General features: G+C 37.7%; 1 protein-coding gene across 1 annotated transcript in view; it reads right to left on the minus strand.

Moving 5' to 3' along the window:
• stk10 (serine/threonine kinase 10) overlaps positions 1-18,374 on the minus strand; it is a 39,530-nt gene that overhangs the window by 7,702 nt on the left and 13,454 nt on the right. The window contains exons 3-10 of the mRNA XM_040032211.1: positions 15,682-15,730; positions 14,947-15,096; positions 12,132-12,204; positions 11,140-11,334; positions 10,427-10,508; positions 6,089-6,223; positions 2,422-2,775; positions 1,951-2,331 (exon numbers count right to left, since the gene is read on the minus strand). Of these exons, the coding sequence (XP_039888145.1) occupies positions 1,951-2,331; positions 2,422-2,775; positions 6,089-6,223; positions 10,427-10,508; positions 11,140-11,334; positions 12,132-12,204; positions 14,947-15,096; positions 15,682-15,730 (1,419 nt within the window). The remainder of the gene's footprint in view (positions 1-1,950; positions 2,332-2,421; positions 2,776-6,088; positions 6,224-10,426; positions 10,509-11,139; positions 11,335-12,131; positions 12,205-14,946; positions 15,097-15,681; positions 15,731-18,374) is intronic.

Consider the following 18,374-nt stretch of genomic DNA (forward strand, 5'->3'; position numbering starts at 1 on the left):
ATAGTTCATATATAATGAAGAGGAGATGAGACCAGAGAACTAAAGAGAGCGTGAACGCAAGACAGAAGGTATGAAGACAGTAAGAGAAAATCCCAATACTCTCAAAGTTATTTGTGCTTCAATTAAAATAAAAATGAATACAAAACTAAAACAAAAAGCTAATGACAGTTTTGCTTTCACTGTTACATAGTGAATAAGAAGTTATCTCAACTCTTCCTCTTGAGAGAATGATATAGATCTGCCTTGAAATTAAAAAAAAAAAAAAAAAAAAAAAAAGAATGATTTTATTACAAAAAGTAAATCAGAATTATTTTATGTAAACAATTAAGTTTGTTTTATCTTTTAATGTAACAGGAACTTTCTTGTTTGAAGTACTTGTCTTAGATGTAGGCGAGCAGTTTTTTTTTGTTTGCTTTTTGTATTTGTCGGCTTATTTCTGGTCTTTTCTCCATTTTGTTCGAAGAAAACAAAACATTTGGCTGAAGATTTTAAAAAAGAAAAAAAAAAAAAAAAAAAAAAAAAAAAAAAGTGTAAATATATTAGGACAGAAGGACCCTAGGAAGGTGTTCCCCACTCAGAGGGAATTATTTTGGTTTGCACAAACTGCTGTTCACCATAACAAAGCTTCCCCATGAAGCCAACACAGCTGAGCAAACACGCTCCATATGAATCTGTGTGAGGCTCCTGTCATAGCTGGCAGCTACCAGATGCTAATGTCGCACTGCTGAGTACTGTTGAATCGTTTTCTACGCAACTGACACACTAACGATGACAATAAGTCTATGTGCTTGTGTGTTCTGGTGTGTTATTAATCGCACATTTACACCAAGATGAAAGGATATATATTCATCACTCTGCATTTCAGCTGTGGCGTTTATGTTTGAGTTCATCTGTGACTGTGCTGACTCCCTGTCACTCTTCATTCACACAAAAACAAAAAGAGTAAACAAACAAAAGAAAAAACATGTAGCTTTCACACACGCCCCATGGATTTATAAGTGCATGTGCACACTGACGTTTGCACTCATTCTCTCATGCAGAAACATAGAAATCATATTAAAAAAACAAAAAAAAAACAAACAAGAAAATAATAAAAAGAAAAAAGCTTACAGGCAGACTCACCTGGTACATAATCTATTATTTAAAAAACAAAAACAAAAAAAAACCCTGACATGTCGAACAGCCATGACTCCACACCCAGTTAATAGGATTTTAATCATGCTCAGTCCATAAGCCTCCAGAAGCAACTCACTGACAATGGGCTGCATAGAAATTTCCACTCACAATAGTGAATGCTGAACTGTGCCCACACAAAGGCCACCACTGGTCTAGATGAACTGAAAGTGTTGCATATTTGGCTTCTCTTTCCCAACGTCTAGCCTCCCAATCGTCTCACTTACAAGGACTGTCAGACATGGATTTGGTGATTCTTAAGCAGAGATAACCTAATATCCTTTTTCAAGCTGGTAAATCAAATAAATAGTCATTTTGGAGATGCCCCAATATGCTTTGTCACCAATTCAGTCCAAACTTGAGAAATAAATCCCAGCAAACCTCACAGTCAATAGAAAAAGTTACTTAAGTCCTCATGAATGTAAAACTTTGAGTTTCCCTAAGTGCAATGTGCGTGCAAACCTAATGGGAGACAGGCAATATTCTGTGTCAAACTCCCACACCCTAAAACGACACAATGCTGTTTCAGTTCCGCTATGAGTGCAAAGAAACACTTCTTTTTTTCCCCCCAGGAGGGGTTTTCCTACAGAGCTGCCCTCTGTACATCTTTAACACTTGAGCACTGGTTTTGCCATAAAGATATGTTCTGCAAAAACACTTTAGAGAATGAGGGATCTATCTTCTCTGACCATTCCTTTCTGGCATTTTAAAAAGTTTGAGTAAATGAATCATATGAATTCCTTTAAGTACAGAAAGCTTTGATCTGTGTTGGCTCACCCGTGCACTAATGGATGTGTTCTCCCTGTGGACAGACAAATCCATGCTCTCAGATGCCATGCTGCCTGAATAGGACAACTGCTCAATAATCCCTCCATTGAGATCAGATGAACCAGGGTCAGTGTTTGCTCCCATTGGTTTCTTCTCAGGGGAATCCTCTATTAGGCTGCCGTTTGCTACCTGGGTGGGAGCAGAGGAGGATGCAGGCGAAGGTACAGGAATCGAAACACCACTTGAAGTTGGCAATTCTCCATTAGCTGGGATCTTGGGGACCTCTGGTTCTGTTGAACCTATAAAGTTTATCGTATGTTCCTCAGATCTCTCAGATTCCATATCAAAGAGAGATGGTGGCTGTTCTGTCTCTGGGGTGTCTCCGGCAACCTAGAACAATGATTTTAGTATTAATACTAAAAATAAATAAATAATCCAACTTCATAAATATACACGAGCAGAACAACTTTCAAAAAATACCTTTTCCTCCTCAAGTGTGGGTGTACTCTTCCCATCCTCAATACCAGAGTCTGAGAAGGTAGTCTTGGTTGAGGACTCACTCTCAGATTTCTCAGACTCTGATTTCTCAAGGATTTCACCCATTTTGTCTCCCACCTCATCTGGATCTTTCTTATGGAGATTCTGCCGTGGCAGGGGTACAGGGACTGCCATGGTGGAGCCTGGCTCTTCCTCCGTTGATGTATCTGGCTGGTTCAGCTTCCTGGGGAATGGTACTGGTGCAGGTGAAGAAGGTGTGGTAGGGCTTGGGGTGTCCGGGGGCTGGTCACCTTCCAAACTGGTCTGACTAGTCTGGCATGGCTCCTTGGCTGAGGACTAAAGGAACAGAGAAGTGCTGTTAGGCACTGGTGTGACAAAACATTTCATGTTCGTAAGACATTAAGTCATGGGTGGTCTCCAAAATGTTAATGTTTTCAACCTTTGCTTCTGGTCCAAACACTAATGGGGAAAAAAAACATTCAGGCCGTCCACCTTTTTGCTAAGTAACTTCAATCTTTGCTTTAGTATGAATGCAGTCATTCCTGTTTTATACTTGCACATTGCTACTTTTAAGTGTGGCTTAGATAGCTATCTAATCTGCAATGGCGAGGTAATAATTACAGGAGGTGAAAAACCTGTGTAAGTCAGGACAGACTGCCAGGACCTGAGAGTTAACGGCATTATCATTGCTATTATGAAAATCTTGATGCGAAATAATTCAGTGTGCACTCTTTCATTTTTGCATACAGCAGTGCATTAAATGTATTTTATTATGCAGACAAAGCTGCACTTTACAGTGTCAAAAGTATGTGAAACACCTGCAAATATGCTGCAAAACCAAAACCCAAGACTAACAATCTTAGATAAATTATATTACTGCAGTTAGCATGTACACAGGTAAGGGAATCACATCTCAGAAGCACCCTATCAAATCAGACTAGGAAAGAATTAACTGATTATGCAGCTCAAAGAAAGCAAAAAACAAACAAACAAAAAAGCCAATCATTTAAATGATATAAATTAATTTTTTAAAAAAGAAAATTGTCATGCAACACTCTAAACATTAACCAGAAATAACGTAATGTTTATGTGCAAAAAGAAGATATTGCACAACTATGTATAACTGCAGAGTCATATCTCAGACATGTGAGACAAGAATTCTACATATGTGCACATCTCTAATCAGCAGCTCTGTATCAGGAACAGTCTCTTCTCCCTCAGGTAAAAACAAAACAAAACAAAAACCTGTCTTGATGATTCACAGCTTCACTAATGTCTCAGCAAACATCACTTTCTCACTTTGTGAGATATATATAGAAAAAGAGAAACTGTCTGGTTGTTTCGAAGTCAGCAATTTGTTACTGTATGTGTGAAAATGTTCCTGCCTGCAAATGAGAGGGAGCTTTATTTGTGCTTTCTAAAAAGAGATAAAGTAAGTAATGATTTTATAAAAAAAAAGAAAAGAAAAAAAAAAACAAAAAAAAACACAAAAAAAACAAACAGCTGGCGTCATACACAGAGAAATAATAACACAAAGTAAGATTTTAAGCAAACCATCTTGTTCAAGTACCATGAAATGTGGACCAGTGTACTTTGGCAGCATTTTAAAGGGTGGTCACACAGATCATTGATTTGATTTAGTTACTTTATATAAAGATAACTGATTCATCACACCTGCTTTTAAATAATAACTTTACTTTCAATGATTAATGTACAACAAGGTGCATAAAGAAGACCTCCTACAGAAAAGCTCTGAATGGTTTAGGACCAAAATACATCAATGACCTCCTGACCCAGTATGAACCATCCAGATCCCTCAGGTCATCTGGATCCGGTCTTTTATCAGTTCCCAGAGTCAGAACCAGACACGGAGAAGCTGCATTCAGCTTTTATGCTCCTAATATCTGGAACAAACTCCCAGAAAGCCTCAGATCAGCTGAAACACTCAGTTTATTTAAATCCAGGTTGAAGACTCACCTGTTCTCAGCTGCATTTGAATAAAGCACCAAATCCACACTTTAAGCTTAAATTTCAAAACTTACATTTAACTACTGATTTTATCTACTGTTCTGATTTTATCTGTTTTGATTTTATATACTGTTTTGTTTGTTTGTTTGTTTGTTTGTTAATTAGTTAGTTAGTTTATTTGCTTGTTTTAATCAATTTTAAATCATGCTTTTTATTTGTTCTTGTTTCTAATGTCTCTGTAAAGCACTTTGAATCACCTTGTTGTTGAATTGTGCTATACAAATAAACTTGCCTTGCCTTGCCTACAGAAAGCTATTCCAAATACCTGTCCAGGTAAGACCTACACCAGAGGTCCCCAACCCCCGGGCCCCGGACTGGTACCGGTCCGTGAGTCGTTTGGTACCGGGCCGCGAGAGTTGAGACTCGGGTGTGAAATGTATGGTCTTCAGGGTTTTTATCGGTTTTCAGCGTTATTTTGTTATCGTTTACTCTGTTTTCCTGGGTCTTTTCACGTGTGTTCTGAATAAATCTTTTTTTCGGTACCGGTACTAGTTTTATTTTGTTGCATTTATCCGCGACACCTTAAAGGCCGGTCCGTGAAAATAATGTCGGGCATAAACCGGTCCGTGGCGCAAAAAAGGTTGGGGACCGCTGACCTACACTGTTCAATTGTCTAGATGAGAGTGTTTACTGTTTAACGCTTAAAAGCTGGCAGTTTATAAATTTCCACCATTTTCCACCAATTTGCACCATCAGTATACTAGAGTCACCCAAATAAAATAAAATAAAAAGACCCTTGAATACCACAACATGTACAATAAGGAAGTACAATGTAAAAGGCCATTTGTCTTCATAGAGAAAGGACAAAAATGTATGAAAACATTTGTCTGATTACAGCATTTGCAAGAGTATTTCAAGGATCCTATAAAGACCTGCTATTGCTATGTAGAAATCCCCATGTTTTTGATTAAGGGTCAGAGTATCTTGGCTGAACAATAAGCAACCTAAAATAATTTACTCCTTTAGGGATTATGAGGCAATAGCTGTTTCTACAGGCCAAAAGCAGCACCTATATTTAACCACGTGCGGGTGTGGGTGAATGCCTGTGTTCCGTCTTCTGTTCCTTTGTTTGTGCTCAGGGCAGGCAGCAAACTGCACTTTCATCCTATGTTACTGTCTAATCTCCAGTTCTCTGTGAATTCATGAATGACTTCAGTGGAATAAACCATCAATCCTTCTGCAGAAAGGCTATATTTAGCAAAATATGCTTTAAGAGGAGGTCAACGAGTCAGGACTACAAACGTGAGGCTCGGTGGTTAAGAAGGAACCTACATGCTGGGGAACACATGCAGGTAAATGCACGCCTTTTTGTCATTATGTGTGCAAGTTGCAACTTAATTACACAGTCTGGACACTGAAATTAAGGGTAATTTCCATCTCACTGTGTGGTCTGACAGGAAAATGAGAAACGTCACAGAAATGCATTTACTTGTAAAGTCAATACCACTTCTACGTCAAAATGCATCCATTTTCTGTGCCATTATTATGTTTTTAATTTAAATCACAACATTAAAAAATTAACCTATAAATTAAACCAACTGAATGGAAGAGCATGGACTGCCCACTCTTGTTTTCGAAACACCAAAATAAAAAGGACAATGATAATGAACAGGTTTGGTACCACAGTAAGGTCCATGCCCTCGTCTTCCTCTCCTTCCTCTCTATTGTCTTCGATTTCCTCCATGACTTCAGCCTTGACCTCAGCCACCAGCTCTCTCAGCGGACGGTTGGTCGTCACCGATTTCACAAAAGGGTGCTGTAGATATGAGAAGAGACAGTTATTAAGGCTGATCAGAAATTTATTTTAGGGATAAATAATATAAACACTACGCATTTAGTTATTGCCTAAGAGTGAGGCTGACTAAAAGGCTTACAACCATGAAGCAATATTTGCACAAAACACAAGAACAGTATTTTCCACAGGTTTAAATAATTAGCAGATGACACCACTGATGAATGTTGCAGCATTCTGCAACATCTCAACTTTCAATGATATCAATTTCTTTTCAAATAATCTGTAAAACTTTAAAATACAAAATGATGGATCAAGTGAAATAAAATTCTGGTGCTTAAAAACGATACACTAAATGGAACCGGAGGAGAAGACAAGACAACATACTTTCACTGCTGGGAAATTCTATCTGACACCTGCCAGTTCCTGCGCAGCATTAACAATGGGAACATCACAATACAACTCTCCACTTGAGGCAACAGTTTATTCCAACAGAATGCACCTAAAATAGCAACCAGTCTTCAACTCTACTATGTCTAAAAAGAAAATGCATGTTTCCCCGTGCTTCAAGTAAGGCAATAAGAACACTGTAACAGGAATATAAAAAAGGCAAATTAAAAGTTGAGTGCTGCAAGGATAAAAAGCTGATCATCTATTATTTAGATGCTTTGCACTCCTGTGTAATTTAACTGGAACAGCTGACAAAGGGGAAAAGTCTGCAAGGGGTGCTGGACCATGAAGTGTGTAGAAGTCAGTGTGTGTTGTGGGCCTCCACAGTTGTAGGTTCAGGAGCTTGCTTGTCCTTGAGGACAGCATTACGCTTGAGTTTTAAGCTTCTCCAATGACAAATAACAGTCAGCTATTGCCTAATGAGATGTACACAAATGAGTGCCATTTGACTATTTGTGAGGCAAAATATGAATGCATGGATAAGTTGTATGCTTAAATGCATAGTGTCTACATTTGGATGTCATGATTCTTTCTATGTCAGCCCATTTTATGGCATCAATTGACAACATGAGCAACACAAGATAGAGTTTTTAAATCTCAAACTATTGCTTCACAGCCAGCCCTTTTTGATTTAGAGATATTTGTAAGAAGAACATCAACATGACTGATGCAGCAACGCTGGTTAATTAAAGACAAACTTCAACTGAAATGGCTCCGATTTCAGCAACCACACGGCCACATCCTCTGTAATCAGCCAACAGATTTATCTTAAAGCCATGTAAACCTGTGGCGTAAACAAGTCACATGAACATATGGTGATGGCAGTGAATGCTTCAATAATAATTCAGTTTGTCATGTTTGGTAGAGGCAGTGTTGCAATAAATGCACGTTTAAAAGTAAAAGGAGCTAAAATAAACCCAACTTCTGTTTCCACCATCTCAATTCGAAAATTGCAGAGAGAGACTTTTTGGAAGTAACATTTCAGACATGTTTTAGATTTACATTAAGCCTAAGCAAGGTGAAACGTTGGAGAAAAGAGTTTTAATGTGAGAAGCACTACATTAGAAGAAGTACTCCAATTCTGAGAAAAATAAGGCATCTTATTTTTTAATATGTTACACATCCAGCAAGGTATTTAAGGCTGGGAACTGGCAACTAGTTTCATAATCAACTCATGGTTGTTGCTTTCTAATTAAATTAGAGAACTATGAGAAATGTCCAGTTACAAATTCATGAAACCCACAGAAATATCAAAACATCTTTATATCAACTGCTTTAACTAAGAATCCAAAATTTCTGATTTAAAAATGTTTCTCAAATGTTAAGAAAATCAAAACTAACTTATAAAGCCATAAAAATGACTTGAAATAAATTCAATTATGTCAATTATCTAATCATTGTTGCTTTAGTAAAGCTCTTTATTTCATTTGAATGCCTACTGAAGATTATAAAAGATATTTTTCTCCCATTGCCATTGAACTTATATGAGGAATGAGTATGAGTAGCTAGTAACTAAAAAAGTAGGAGTAACTGTAGCGTCAAGCACCTACAGCAGTAAACCTCTGAGAAATCTGCTTTAAGATGTATAATCCAATAAATTATACCAGACCTCCCATACTCCAGGTAAACACATCCTCACTGAGGCAAAACACAGGGCAAAAAGACTAAGTGTTAGCACTGGTGCCTTGTTACACAGATATAGATGTGTATCAGTGGATATATGCACCATTTTATAAGTTTCGCATTGCTTTAGACTGAGAGAGGGGGGAGATTTGGTGCGCATGGCTTTGTATAAAGATTAAATGTGCACAATATGGACCATTAGGTGACTAGAAGAGAAACCTGCAAAAAGGTCAGGTGTACATGCACAGGAATAAAAATAAAGTGTATGCTTTTGTCCCTCCATCTTTATGGACAGTTGTAGATCTTGAATGATGGAAATTCTTTAACTAGTTATAAAATTTTCATTTTTGAAGGAGGGTTTGGCAGTTAAGACCGTTTTTAGGGTTAGTACTTTAATAAGTTAAGTTAGGGGTAAGAATTTTACTGGGCAAGGTGCAATTTTGGTACTCAACTGACTTGACTTTTATTAACCCAAATTTAGTAATTTAGGACAGATTTCTGTCTCAAAGAAGTTGTTTGCAGAATTAGAAGATTACACTTTTGTTTAAGAAGTACTCTATTAAGTTTAGACAACCAAGATTAACTCAAAGTTCAAAATGTGCTACATTGTTCTACTTCAGAAATGTTTATATGCTTTCCAGGGCAGCTCTGCCAAAAACACCATAAAAACCCTGCACATGAGAAACTATGGGAGGAGACGCTGGATTCAATATAATACTAGTCATCCAGATGGTCTCCCGGCCAGCCACACACCCACAGTGACTGATACTGTGTCATGTTTTTTTGTATACATTCCTTACAGCCGCATATGTGGGACAGACGCAGAGTAATTATGGCAAAAAAAGGGAAGAGGTTAAAAAGATGTTTATAACCAATTCTTGTTTCCTGTGAAAAGCTTAGTGACAAAGACTTTGCAAAGCTTTATTTTTATATCCCTTATCTATCCAGCACCAGGGATATTTTTTCTGACTTTTTTATTCACCTGTATTTTTCCACATCTGCTCACTTCACCCTAAAGCCTGTAACATAAACTGACGGTAACTCCCGGCAAAGTGACATGATGCAACATCCATCACAAAGCCTCAATCTGACCACGCCCACAAGTGCCTACAGCTGTTAGGAGGCAGCGGACATGATAAACATCTAAAACTTGCAGCACAGCACCAAAAACTGGGCCGCGCCTGTCTCTTTCCCTCCCCACTAGAGAACACATGGAGAATTCCCTGCAGGCCTGACTAGGGTTTTCATCTTTGCCTCGCTCTAATTGGCCAAAGGTGGCAAACTCAAGTTAATCCTCGCACACCATTGGCTGAGAGCAGGAATGTAAATAGCTGGCAGCTCCTCAGCTATGGGATGCAGACAGGAAACTGTGGCTCTGAATTTTAATAGACATTGCTCTTGTTCTGTAATCCACACCCTGCTCATGGCTTTGCTCATTCTACTGGCTCTGAAATCTAGAGTCTGATTGAAGCTCGTCTTTAGATATTTGCATTTCATTGCCACAACTTAGAATTACCATATGATGATGCCATTAACAATCAGTCAAACAGCTGCTTAGAACCATGTCTGCCCAGGATCATATGTATAGTGAAGTCTATAAAGGCATCAAATAAGCTTGCTGACGAATACAAAATATGGTCAGAATCTGAATTCTGTTTCTGAGATGAATAATGTCGAAAACATTTTTGTAGGGTAATATTTTTTTTGAGGGTAGGGTGGGGGCATTAGCGAAGAGGCCAAAGTTTCTTATTTCTTTTGTCCTTCCCATCTAAACCTTCAAGGATATTTTATGATAGTGTCTTTATTCAGGATCCTTTACCATTACATTTTGGCTACTGCACATTTTCTACCTAATAATTTTTCACTTTTACACTATCAATTTCTTATAAAGCGTTTCATTTTCACCTGCATGCCTGTGCCCGCCATGGAACACCAACCTGGCACAGATCACTGTATTCAGGTCTTAAAATAGAAGATTAAACTGATCTCTGTGTGTGTGTGTGTGTGTGTGTGTGTGTGTGTGTGTGTGTGTGTGTGTGTGTGTGTGTGTGTGTCAGTACAAGACAAAGACAGAGTATGATGTTCCATTGTATGTCAAAGTGCAGCACTGTATAATATTCACTGCTACTCAGTTACACACAGCATCAAGCCTACCTCCAACATTTGAGCTGCAGTTGGGCGAGTCTCTGGGTTTTTATCCAAACATTTCCGCAGGAAGTCATTAAATGCCTGTGACCTTGAGTAAATAAAAGAGAAAAGAAGAAGTGAAGTGAAGAAGTGAAGAAACAGTTAAAACAAAAAAATAATTTTAAGTAACATTTCCAACCATTTTAGACCATCTTTGTACGCAGCTTTGTTGTGCAAAAAAAAAAAAAAAAAAAAAAAAAAAAAAAAAAAGTCTCAGCAGGAACAATGAATCAGTGGCCCTTTCTAAATCTCCCTCTACCTGATAACTTCACTTTCACAGTAATAAATTCACTGCTACAGCGAATTTAATCTCATTAAAGAAAAAGGTAGGAAAAAATTATAGTTTGGCACTCATTTAAGTGCAGCCTCTGCTGGAGAATGGTTGGCAGGTGGAAAAAGGGAAGGGCAATTTGATGCATGACTGTCTAGAGCAGATTACAGTATACCAAGTGTGCAAAGTACTTGGAAGTGATTGAAATTAAATGACTTGTTGAAATCTAGACAGGGAAATAAAAGTCCCCGTTGACTCCACTTGCCATTTTCTATCATGTAGCTTATGAATCATGGAGGCAGGTTTCAAACTCCCCACTTTCTGGTTAACAAATTCCTCTTCGCAGCCTGTACATATTATGCTAGACAGTTGCAGGCCAAATGTGCAACAGCTGAATTCAGATTCTCACCATTTCTTTGGCTGCTCCAGGCTAGGAGGCTCAGACTTTGCGATCTTTAATAGCACCCTCATGGGATTGAGCTCGTGGTGTGGGGGTTCAATCTGCGCAAGCTCGATCAGAGTGATTCCCAAAGACCAGATGTCGGCCTTGTAGTCATATGGTGCATCCTTCATTGTCTCACACATGACCACCTCTGGAGCCATCCTGAGACAGATAAATAAGGTTAAACATTAAAGATTGTGGCATGCAAACTCCTCCACAAACGCATCACATGGTTCAGCACATAAATACTCTGTTGACTAAAAACATGCAGCTCCCCATGGGTTAAAATAATAATAATAATAAAAAAAAAACAACAACTAAAGAATCTAAAATAACCATCAAGATGTAATTAAGTAATAACACATACATAAATGTAATATAAATAAGATACAAATTTTGAGTGTAGTCAAAAAAGTAGCATTTTAGATTAAGTTTTTTTTCCCCTGATCTGATCAGGACTGTGCACAGTTATGATTTAATTGAGCTGGGATGGTGGGGATGAATGATAACCTGTTCTAGTAAATGTTTAACTGTCATATTGGTATAAAGGAAGGCTCAATGGAACAAGGTTCACTGGGAATCATTTCAATTTGGAGGAGCACTATTTGACAAGAATGAAGGACTGTAATGAATACTGACTGTATGCACAGTATCATTTTCTCTCAGGTATTAAGTGCTGTGAGCAGTCAAAAAGGGTTGACCCACCAATTTTAAAGTTCATAGATGTCTTCACAAGTGCTATGTATATGAATTATATTAAAGTAAACATTTAATATAGTTGTTTTGCATAACAGTAATAGATTTACAGATAATGTTGCAAATCAGGGAGCAGGATTGTTATATGATAATATGGGATTTAGAAAAAGTAGAGTGTAATTTATATAGTCATTGAAGGCATTGAATGTAGCGTACTAAGCCAACCCCCCGCCCCCAGTGTTGCTGACTGAAACTAAACTTACCAGTATGGTGTTCCAATGAAAGAATCTCTTCTTTGCAACGTTTTGGTATTTTTTGCAGACACACCAAAGTCAGCTGCATGAAAAAAAGAAAAACGAAAAGAAAAGTCACGTGATGGAGGAAAGATGTTCACTGGCATTTCACAAAAGGAAGGAATGAAACCAATTCAAAAACTTCCGGCTTTTTTTTTTTTTTTTTCAAAACCACACCCATGAGGTAGACAAATACTTTTTAGCTTGTAAAGCCATCCTGACTGTGTGATCTTTGGAGTTACAAATCCAGAAACAGTAAATTTATAGCAGTCCAGTTTCCTTAAAAAGGTTGCCAGATTTCCAGATTACAGGGGTCTTGTTTTCACTTTAGTTTTTTCCTCCCGCCTGTCAGAAGGAATATCATGTGTACCATGCCGGGGTTAGAGAAGTGCTTGGCAGTAGCACTTAGTTTTTGCACACAAGGCAGCAGGGTCACATCTTCAATTACAAACTGGCATGTTCTATTATGGGTTCTTAAATGACTTTTGGTTTTGTAGACTACAATTCAAAATCTTTGGCTTCACTGTCAAATGCATCACTTGAAACAGTCTGAGCTTTTGCAGCAAGGATTTCTACATCTCAGAGACACTGAAATTAAGCAGTCCTTTTATTTTACATTGAATAAGAGTTAACACTATTGTTTCGGTAAAAACAACACAAAACAGATTATATAGTTGTTCATTACCTACAACAGGGCTCTCATTATGTTCTACACTTCCAAGAACTAGTGCACAATAGCAGGTTTTAGCAGGAGAACAGAAGTAATGTTAGTGGCAACCTCTATGCTTTTATCTTTTACCACTTCAATTATGCCCATTAGTCAGAGTTTATACTCATCAAATTCGAGGGTCTTAGTGTCAGATGCTGCTTGTTGCCTCTTGAAGCCAATTTCTGAGTTTTTCCTTTGTTCCCGCTGCCGCATGTCTACTACATTAGGGTCCAAGATTAACATCACTAGTTCAGTATTCGACAAAATATGTAATATGCTCATCTTCCATTACAGTGCTGAACAATGTTTTCTTTGCATAACATTTTGATAGCAAAATGAAGTAGACCATTGACTTTAGAATTTATTATGACCCAAATAATTGTTACATGAGATCACATTGACCTTTAAACGTCAAATTCTAATCAGTTGATCCCTGGATCTAAGCCTATTTTAAAGACACGTCTCAAGGATTTCCTGATGAGAATAAAATTACAAGATTGTGATGGGAGACAGATGTAATCACTGACTCACAAGCCCTCACTGTTCACAGGTTATCATCATCATCAAAAACTGAATTGAAATCCACTGAGAACGACAAATGTGACGTTGTGTTTGAGAAAAATCTGTGTGAAGGTCATCACTGTAGCAAGTCTCTTTAAATTCTGACCAGTACTGTAGGGAGTTGTAGCGATTCTTGTGAATTGACGGACAGACGATGGATACAACAACATGGCATAACCGGATTGGCAAATCGTATAGGCTAAAAATAATGTTCCCTTCATGACGATAGCAGGAAGGCATGATACCTCTGATCCAATATTCATTTGCTTTTGTTTTTATCGTTACCTGGATACAGCAACAGGAATTACGAGCAATTTTTTTTGCCATCATCAACAATTCTTGGCACTGGTCACAACTGCTGTAAATAAGTTCATAAAAGTCAATAAAGACTTTTTTTACTCCAAAAAAAAAAAAGAACTGCATGAGTGCTGCATGAAAATCAGACATTTTAGCTGACCTCAAAGATAGTTTAATTGCTGTCTTGTTTGAATTAACATGTATTTAGATAAGTTTGAAGACTGTAAATGAGTCCATGTCATGACATAATGGGTTTACAGAGGCAACTCCCAATGATTATAGGCAACTGTGGTGGAGCTGGAGAAGAATGTAAGCAGGAAAGATTCTTGGCATGCAGCTTAATGAGCACAGTTTTTGACAAAAATGTGTCATATGAATTTTTTTTTTTGTCTTAGCTCAGTAAAAATTATCAGAGAGCCAATCAGAGTAAAGAAGGTAAAACATCACGCCACAAACAGTTATCTAAAGTTTCATATCTGAGGATCCTAAATGTTATGCAATCATTTAGACAATTCAGCACTTGCTTACCTGGCACTTAGACAAAGCACTACACTAGAACACCACACTTCAATCTAAAACAAACTAGAGTGTGGATCCAACTTTTGTCGTCCAGCCATAAAATTTGAAGAATGTGAGGAACGCTTCAAAAAGCCAATAAATGAATAAAAATATGCAATGTTCTCAGATCACAGTTTTCCAACACAGCACTTGCAATTCTCTGACAGCAGCAAAGGAGGAGTGCAGGACCTCTTACTGTGCATGTTATGTGTGGCATGCATTTATGTCAAAGAAACAATGAACCTAAAGATTAGCCAAGACCCCAGAAATAACCTTCAATGAGCAATGTGAATGATACATTAATCTGGGAATTAGTTCCACAATAATTAATTTAGCAGTAAAATGCAACAGTTGCAATTCACAAATGTTTTTTAAGAGTTAAAAAACTGCTCTTGAGTCAAATAAGAAAAGCAACCAATACTTTATATTAGTCTGTACTATATTTTCTGCCTGAATATCAAATAAAATCTGAGTTTTCAAAACAGTACTGCAGTTTTCTGACTGTTCATACAAATGTGGTTGCAAAAGCAAAACATCATTTTGTCCACCTTGATGCCTCTATAATTAAAAAAAAAAAAAAAAAAAAAAAAGGATCAATGCATTACACTCTGCTAGAAATGAAAAACCTGAACATCACAACATCTAAAACTAAACACTTACCCAGTTTGATGTCACCATCCAGCATTAGGAGGATGTTACCAGCCTTCAGGTCTCTGTGGATGATCTTCAATCCATGGAGGTAGTCTAGCGCCTCCAACATCTGGCGACAAACTACCTGAATCTGTGGCTCTGTCAGCCCCCGATCCAACTCTGATATGGGCAGGAGAGGAGGAGAGGTTAGAGCAACAGAGACGGAACACTGCATCCTTGTAATTCATACAATCATGGCAAAATAAAGAGTACAGAGCTACCGTGTGAGCTCCATGAGAAAAAAAACACTAAACCCACCATAGCAGATCAGATAGTATTACCCGATAAGTAATCCCAGATTAGAAAAACCTTCACACATCCAAGATAATCCTGCCCTGTAGACTTCGTTTCATCTCTGTCTGTGTTTGGTTAGCTGCAGATGGGGTGCAGGCAGTTACAAGGATGTGGATTACCCAGTGAAAACACCAGGGGGATTTCCCACACAGGAGGACTCCACTATGTCTGACTGTTTCAAGGCTTCAAGGTCAAATTAATAAAGTTGTAGTATGATGCTGTTTTTCAGGATTTTCTGCCTGATAAATTTGAGATTTTTAAATACATATACGGTTATGAAAGCTAAGAACTAATTTTGACTTAAAAAAAAAAAAGACAAAAAAATAAAAACACTCTCTGAGGTTTGGAAACCAACTGTTGTTGTAAAGGAAAAAGATTTTTAAATGAAAATACAGAGACAGAATGGCCTACCTAGCATGGCGGCATCCACAGCGCCTCCAGGGCAGAACTCAATCATGATCTGGGGGGGGGGGAGGAAAGAGAAACTGGTGTTAAACTTAACCCAGGAATTATAAGTAATAAAACTGACAGCTGAAAAACAGTCAGTGAAAGTCTGTGTTTCATGAGTTTGAACTTAGCTGTTGATGAAGCTTTTAATGTGTCTGTGATAGCAGAGACATCAATATACTTTAAGATGAAGGATTTTCAGTGGGACATAAAAGCAGAAAATCTAAATTTATATCAGAAGTGTGTCCTTCCTGTTAAATGATGTCATCACTCCCTGTAGAGAAAAACTGCCAAACACACATCAGTTCAGCAGTAAAGTAAAAGCAAAGGCAGATGGAGGAGGTAAAAACTGAAGACGTTTCCTAAATGGAGTCTTATTAGCCATGTCCTCAAACACACCTATTAGAAAACAATAGTAAGATTGAACTTCTTTCACAGCACATACTTCATTTATAATTATGTTTTGAATCCAAAATTGAACTCTTTGTACTACGAAGCATACCTGCTGTGTGATCTCATTTTTTTTTTTTTTTTTTTTTACAATCATCAGTCTTTCTTGCTATGACAACACTGTCAAAGCATCAGCCAGGCGCTGAACAAGGCGTGGAGTTTCAGCCCAGACAAACCCGCACAATGAATGACAAATACCAAAAGGTGAAACCACACCATTGCACATCTGACGGTATGAAACTATGCATACCTCTGTGTACACGCGGTCACGTGAAGGCGCACATACTTTGCAAAGAATCAGAATATGAGGACTGCCATTCTTGGCATTGAACACCAGGTGGAACAATGCTCTTCTGTCACGCTGACAAACTTCATTAGTTTGGGCTCTGCCATGTGTCATCAGCGATCTTCCATTTTGCTTAGTCTGTTTAAAAGTTAGTTTCATATCAGATTTTTAGTTTTTTAAAATAAACAGCTGAAAGACTGTCTGGCCTGTGTATGACGCATGTTTCCAGCTTTTATATCTTTGAACTAGATCGAAGTTTTACCACGTGTTTAAGTTGTTTTACAGTAGCTAAAAACCTGTTTTAAGATTCCACTATTTGATCATCAAAGAAGAAACAGAAATCTAACATAGGTCAGGTTTAGCATTTTATTCTTCAAGTAAGAAGATTATTAAGAAAAAAAGTTTCGCACACACTTCAAAAATTAACATTTCCTGTTGATTTGCATCCTTCCACCATTATGATCTGCTAAAGTTAAGAACAGAATGTATTATTTTAAAATGTGTACCAACTGATGTGAAGTTTCTTCCCATCAATATTATCAGTATATATACACACTCTAAAAATATTTTGTTTATTCTACATATTCTCAACACTACAGAGGGTGGTTAATCACACCTTTTATTACAAACCACATCCCTGTTCCTGCTCACCACTGCCCATTTTTTTTTCACTTCTGTTTAAAAACCACTCTCCAAGTTAAACGAACTGCACTTTAGTGGTAGCACAAAGCGCTGGCCAAACTAAACAGCTGTACATTACTCTGCTGTGACAGAGGCAACTGGTTTGTGTAGTCATCAGTGTGTCTGCAGCAAAGATTTCTACTCGCTGCGTGAAAGAATCTGGGATGACGTGTGATGCTGTGGGTAAAGAATGCGCTCCAACTGGTCAAGCTGCATGATATTCATAACCACTGTGGGCTGAACACACACATGCACTCAGTGTCCCTGTGTATCTGAGTCAGAGTGAGACTTAAAAAAAATAAATAAATAACTAAACAATAAGCCAGTGTATTTCATCCCCTGTTTAGAGATATATCTCACATTTTACTCTAAAGGGGTGATTTTTTTTATCTTCATGTGTCTTAAAAAAAAACATTAGGACAATTTATGAGTGTCTTTTTCTTCCGAGTACAGCTGGACGCAACTTGATAAAGTCTACAAACCCCTAAAAGCTTTAAAATAAATGGAGCAGGCTTAGCTGACACTGCAGTGTTCCTCCAGTTCGCCACTCTGTACCTTCACAGTGATTTCTTACCTCAATTTAACAGACGGCAAAGGAAAGTAAAAGGCTATTTGCCAGCAAAAAAATGTTATACAATCAAGGATAACTAAACCTTCAAAAACGCAGGCAAGGTGGTGTAAAAAAAAAAAAAAAAAAAAAAAAAAAAACAAAAAAAAAACCCTTAGAAAGTCTTCTTTCTTTGTCAAACAGTACAGCACTTGACTAGAGTAATGCACTTACAATTTCTCACTGTATCTAGGACTAGGTACTGTTCAATGACCTATTTAAGATTATATATAATATTATGAATTCAATATAATCCAGGCCTACAGACTGTGGGTGATCTTGATTCCCTCAACCTAGCCATAAGCCTGTCTTAATGGGCAAAACTTGAGTGTAGTGGCATTTAGGCTGCACCCGGTCCACACACACAAAAAAAAAAAAAAAAAGACTTGACCCATTACCCACTTTAAGCCTACCTCATGAGTTTCTGACCACTGACACATTTGACAGCGCCAAGTTGCACATGCCTTAAGTAACACAGATTTTTGTAGTATTAGACCGTTTAGACAGAGCGCTCATTAGGGGGAAAAAAAGAAAAAAAGAAAATTTGCATAGCTAACTATGAGTAATACTAAGGGGATAATGTACTTTTACATGCTAAATGATATGAAATATTCTCTTAGCTATCTGTTTAAA

This window comes from Simochromis diagramma, unplaced genomic scaffold (genome assembly GCF_900408965.1).
Source record: "Simochromis diagramma unplaced genomic scaffold, fSimDia1.1 OVJJ01000216.1, whole genome shotgun sequence".
In the NCBI taxonomy this organism is placed as follows: Eukaryota; Metazoa; Chordata; class Actinopteri; order Cichliformes; family Cichlidae; genus Simochromis; species Simochromis diagramma.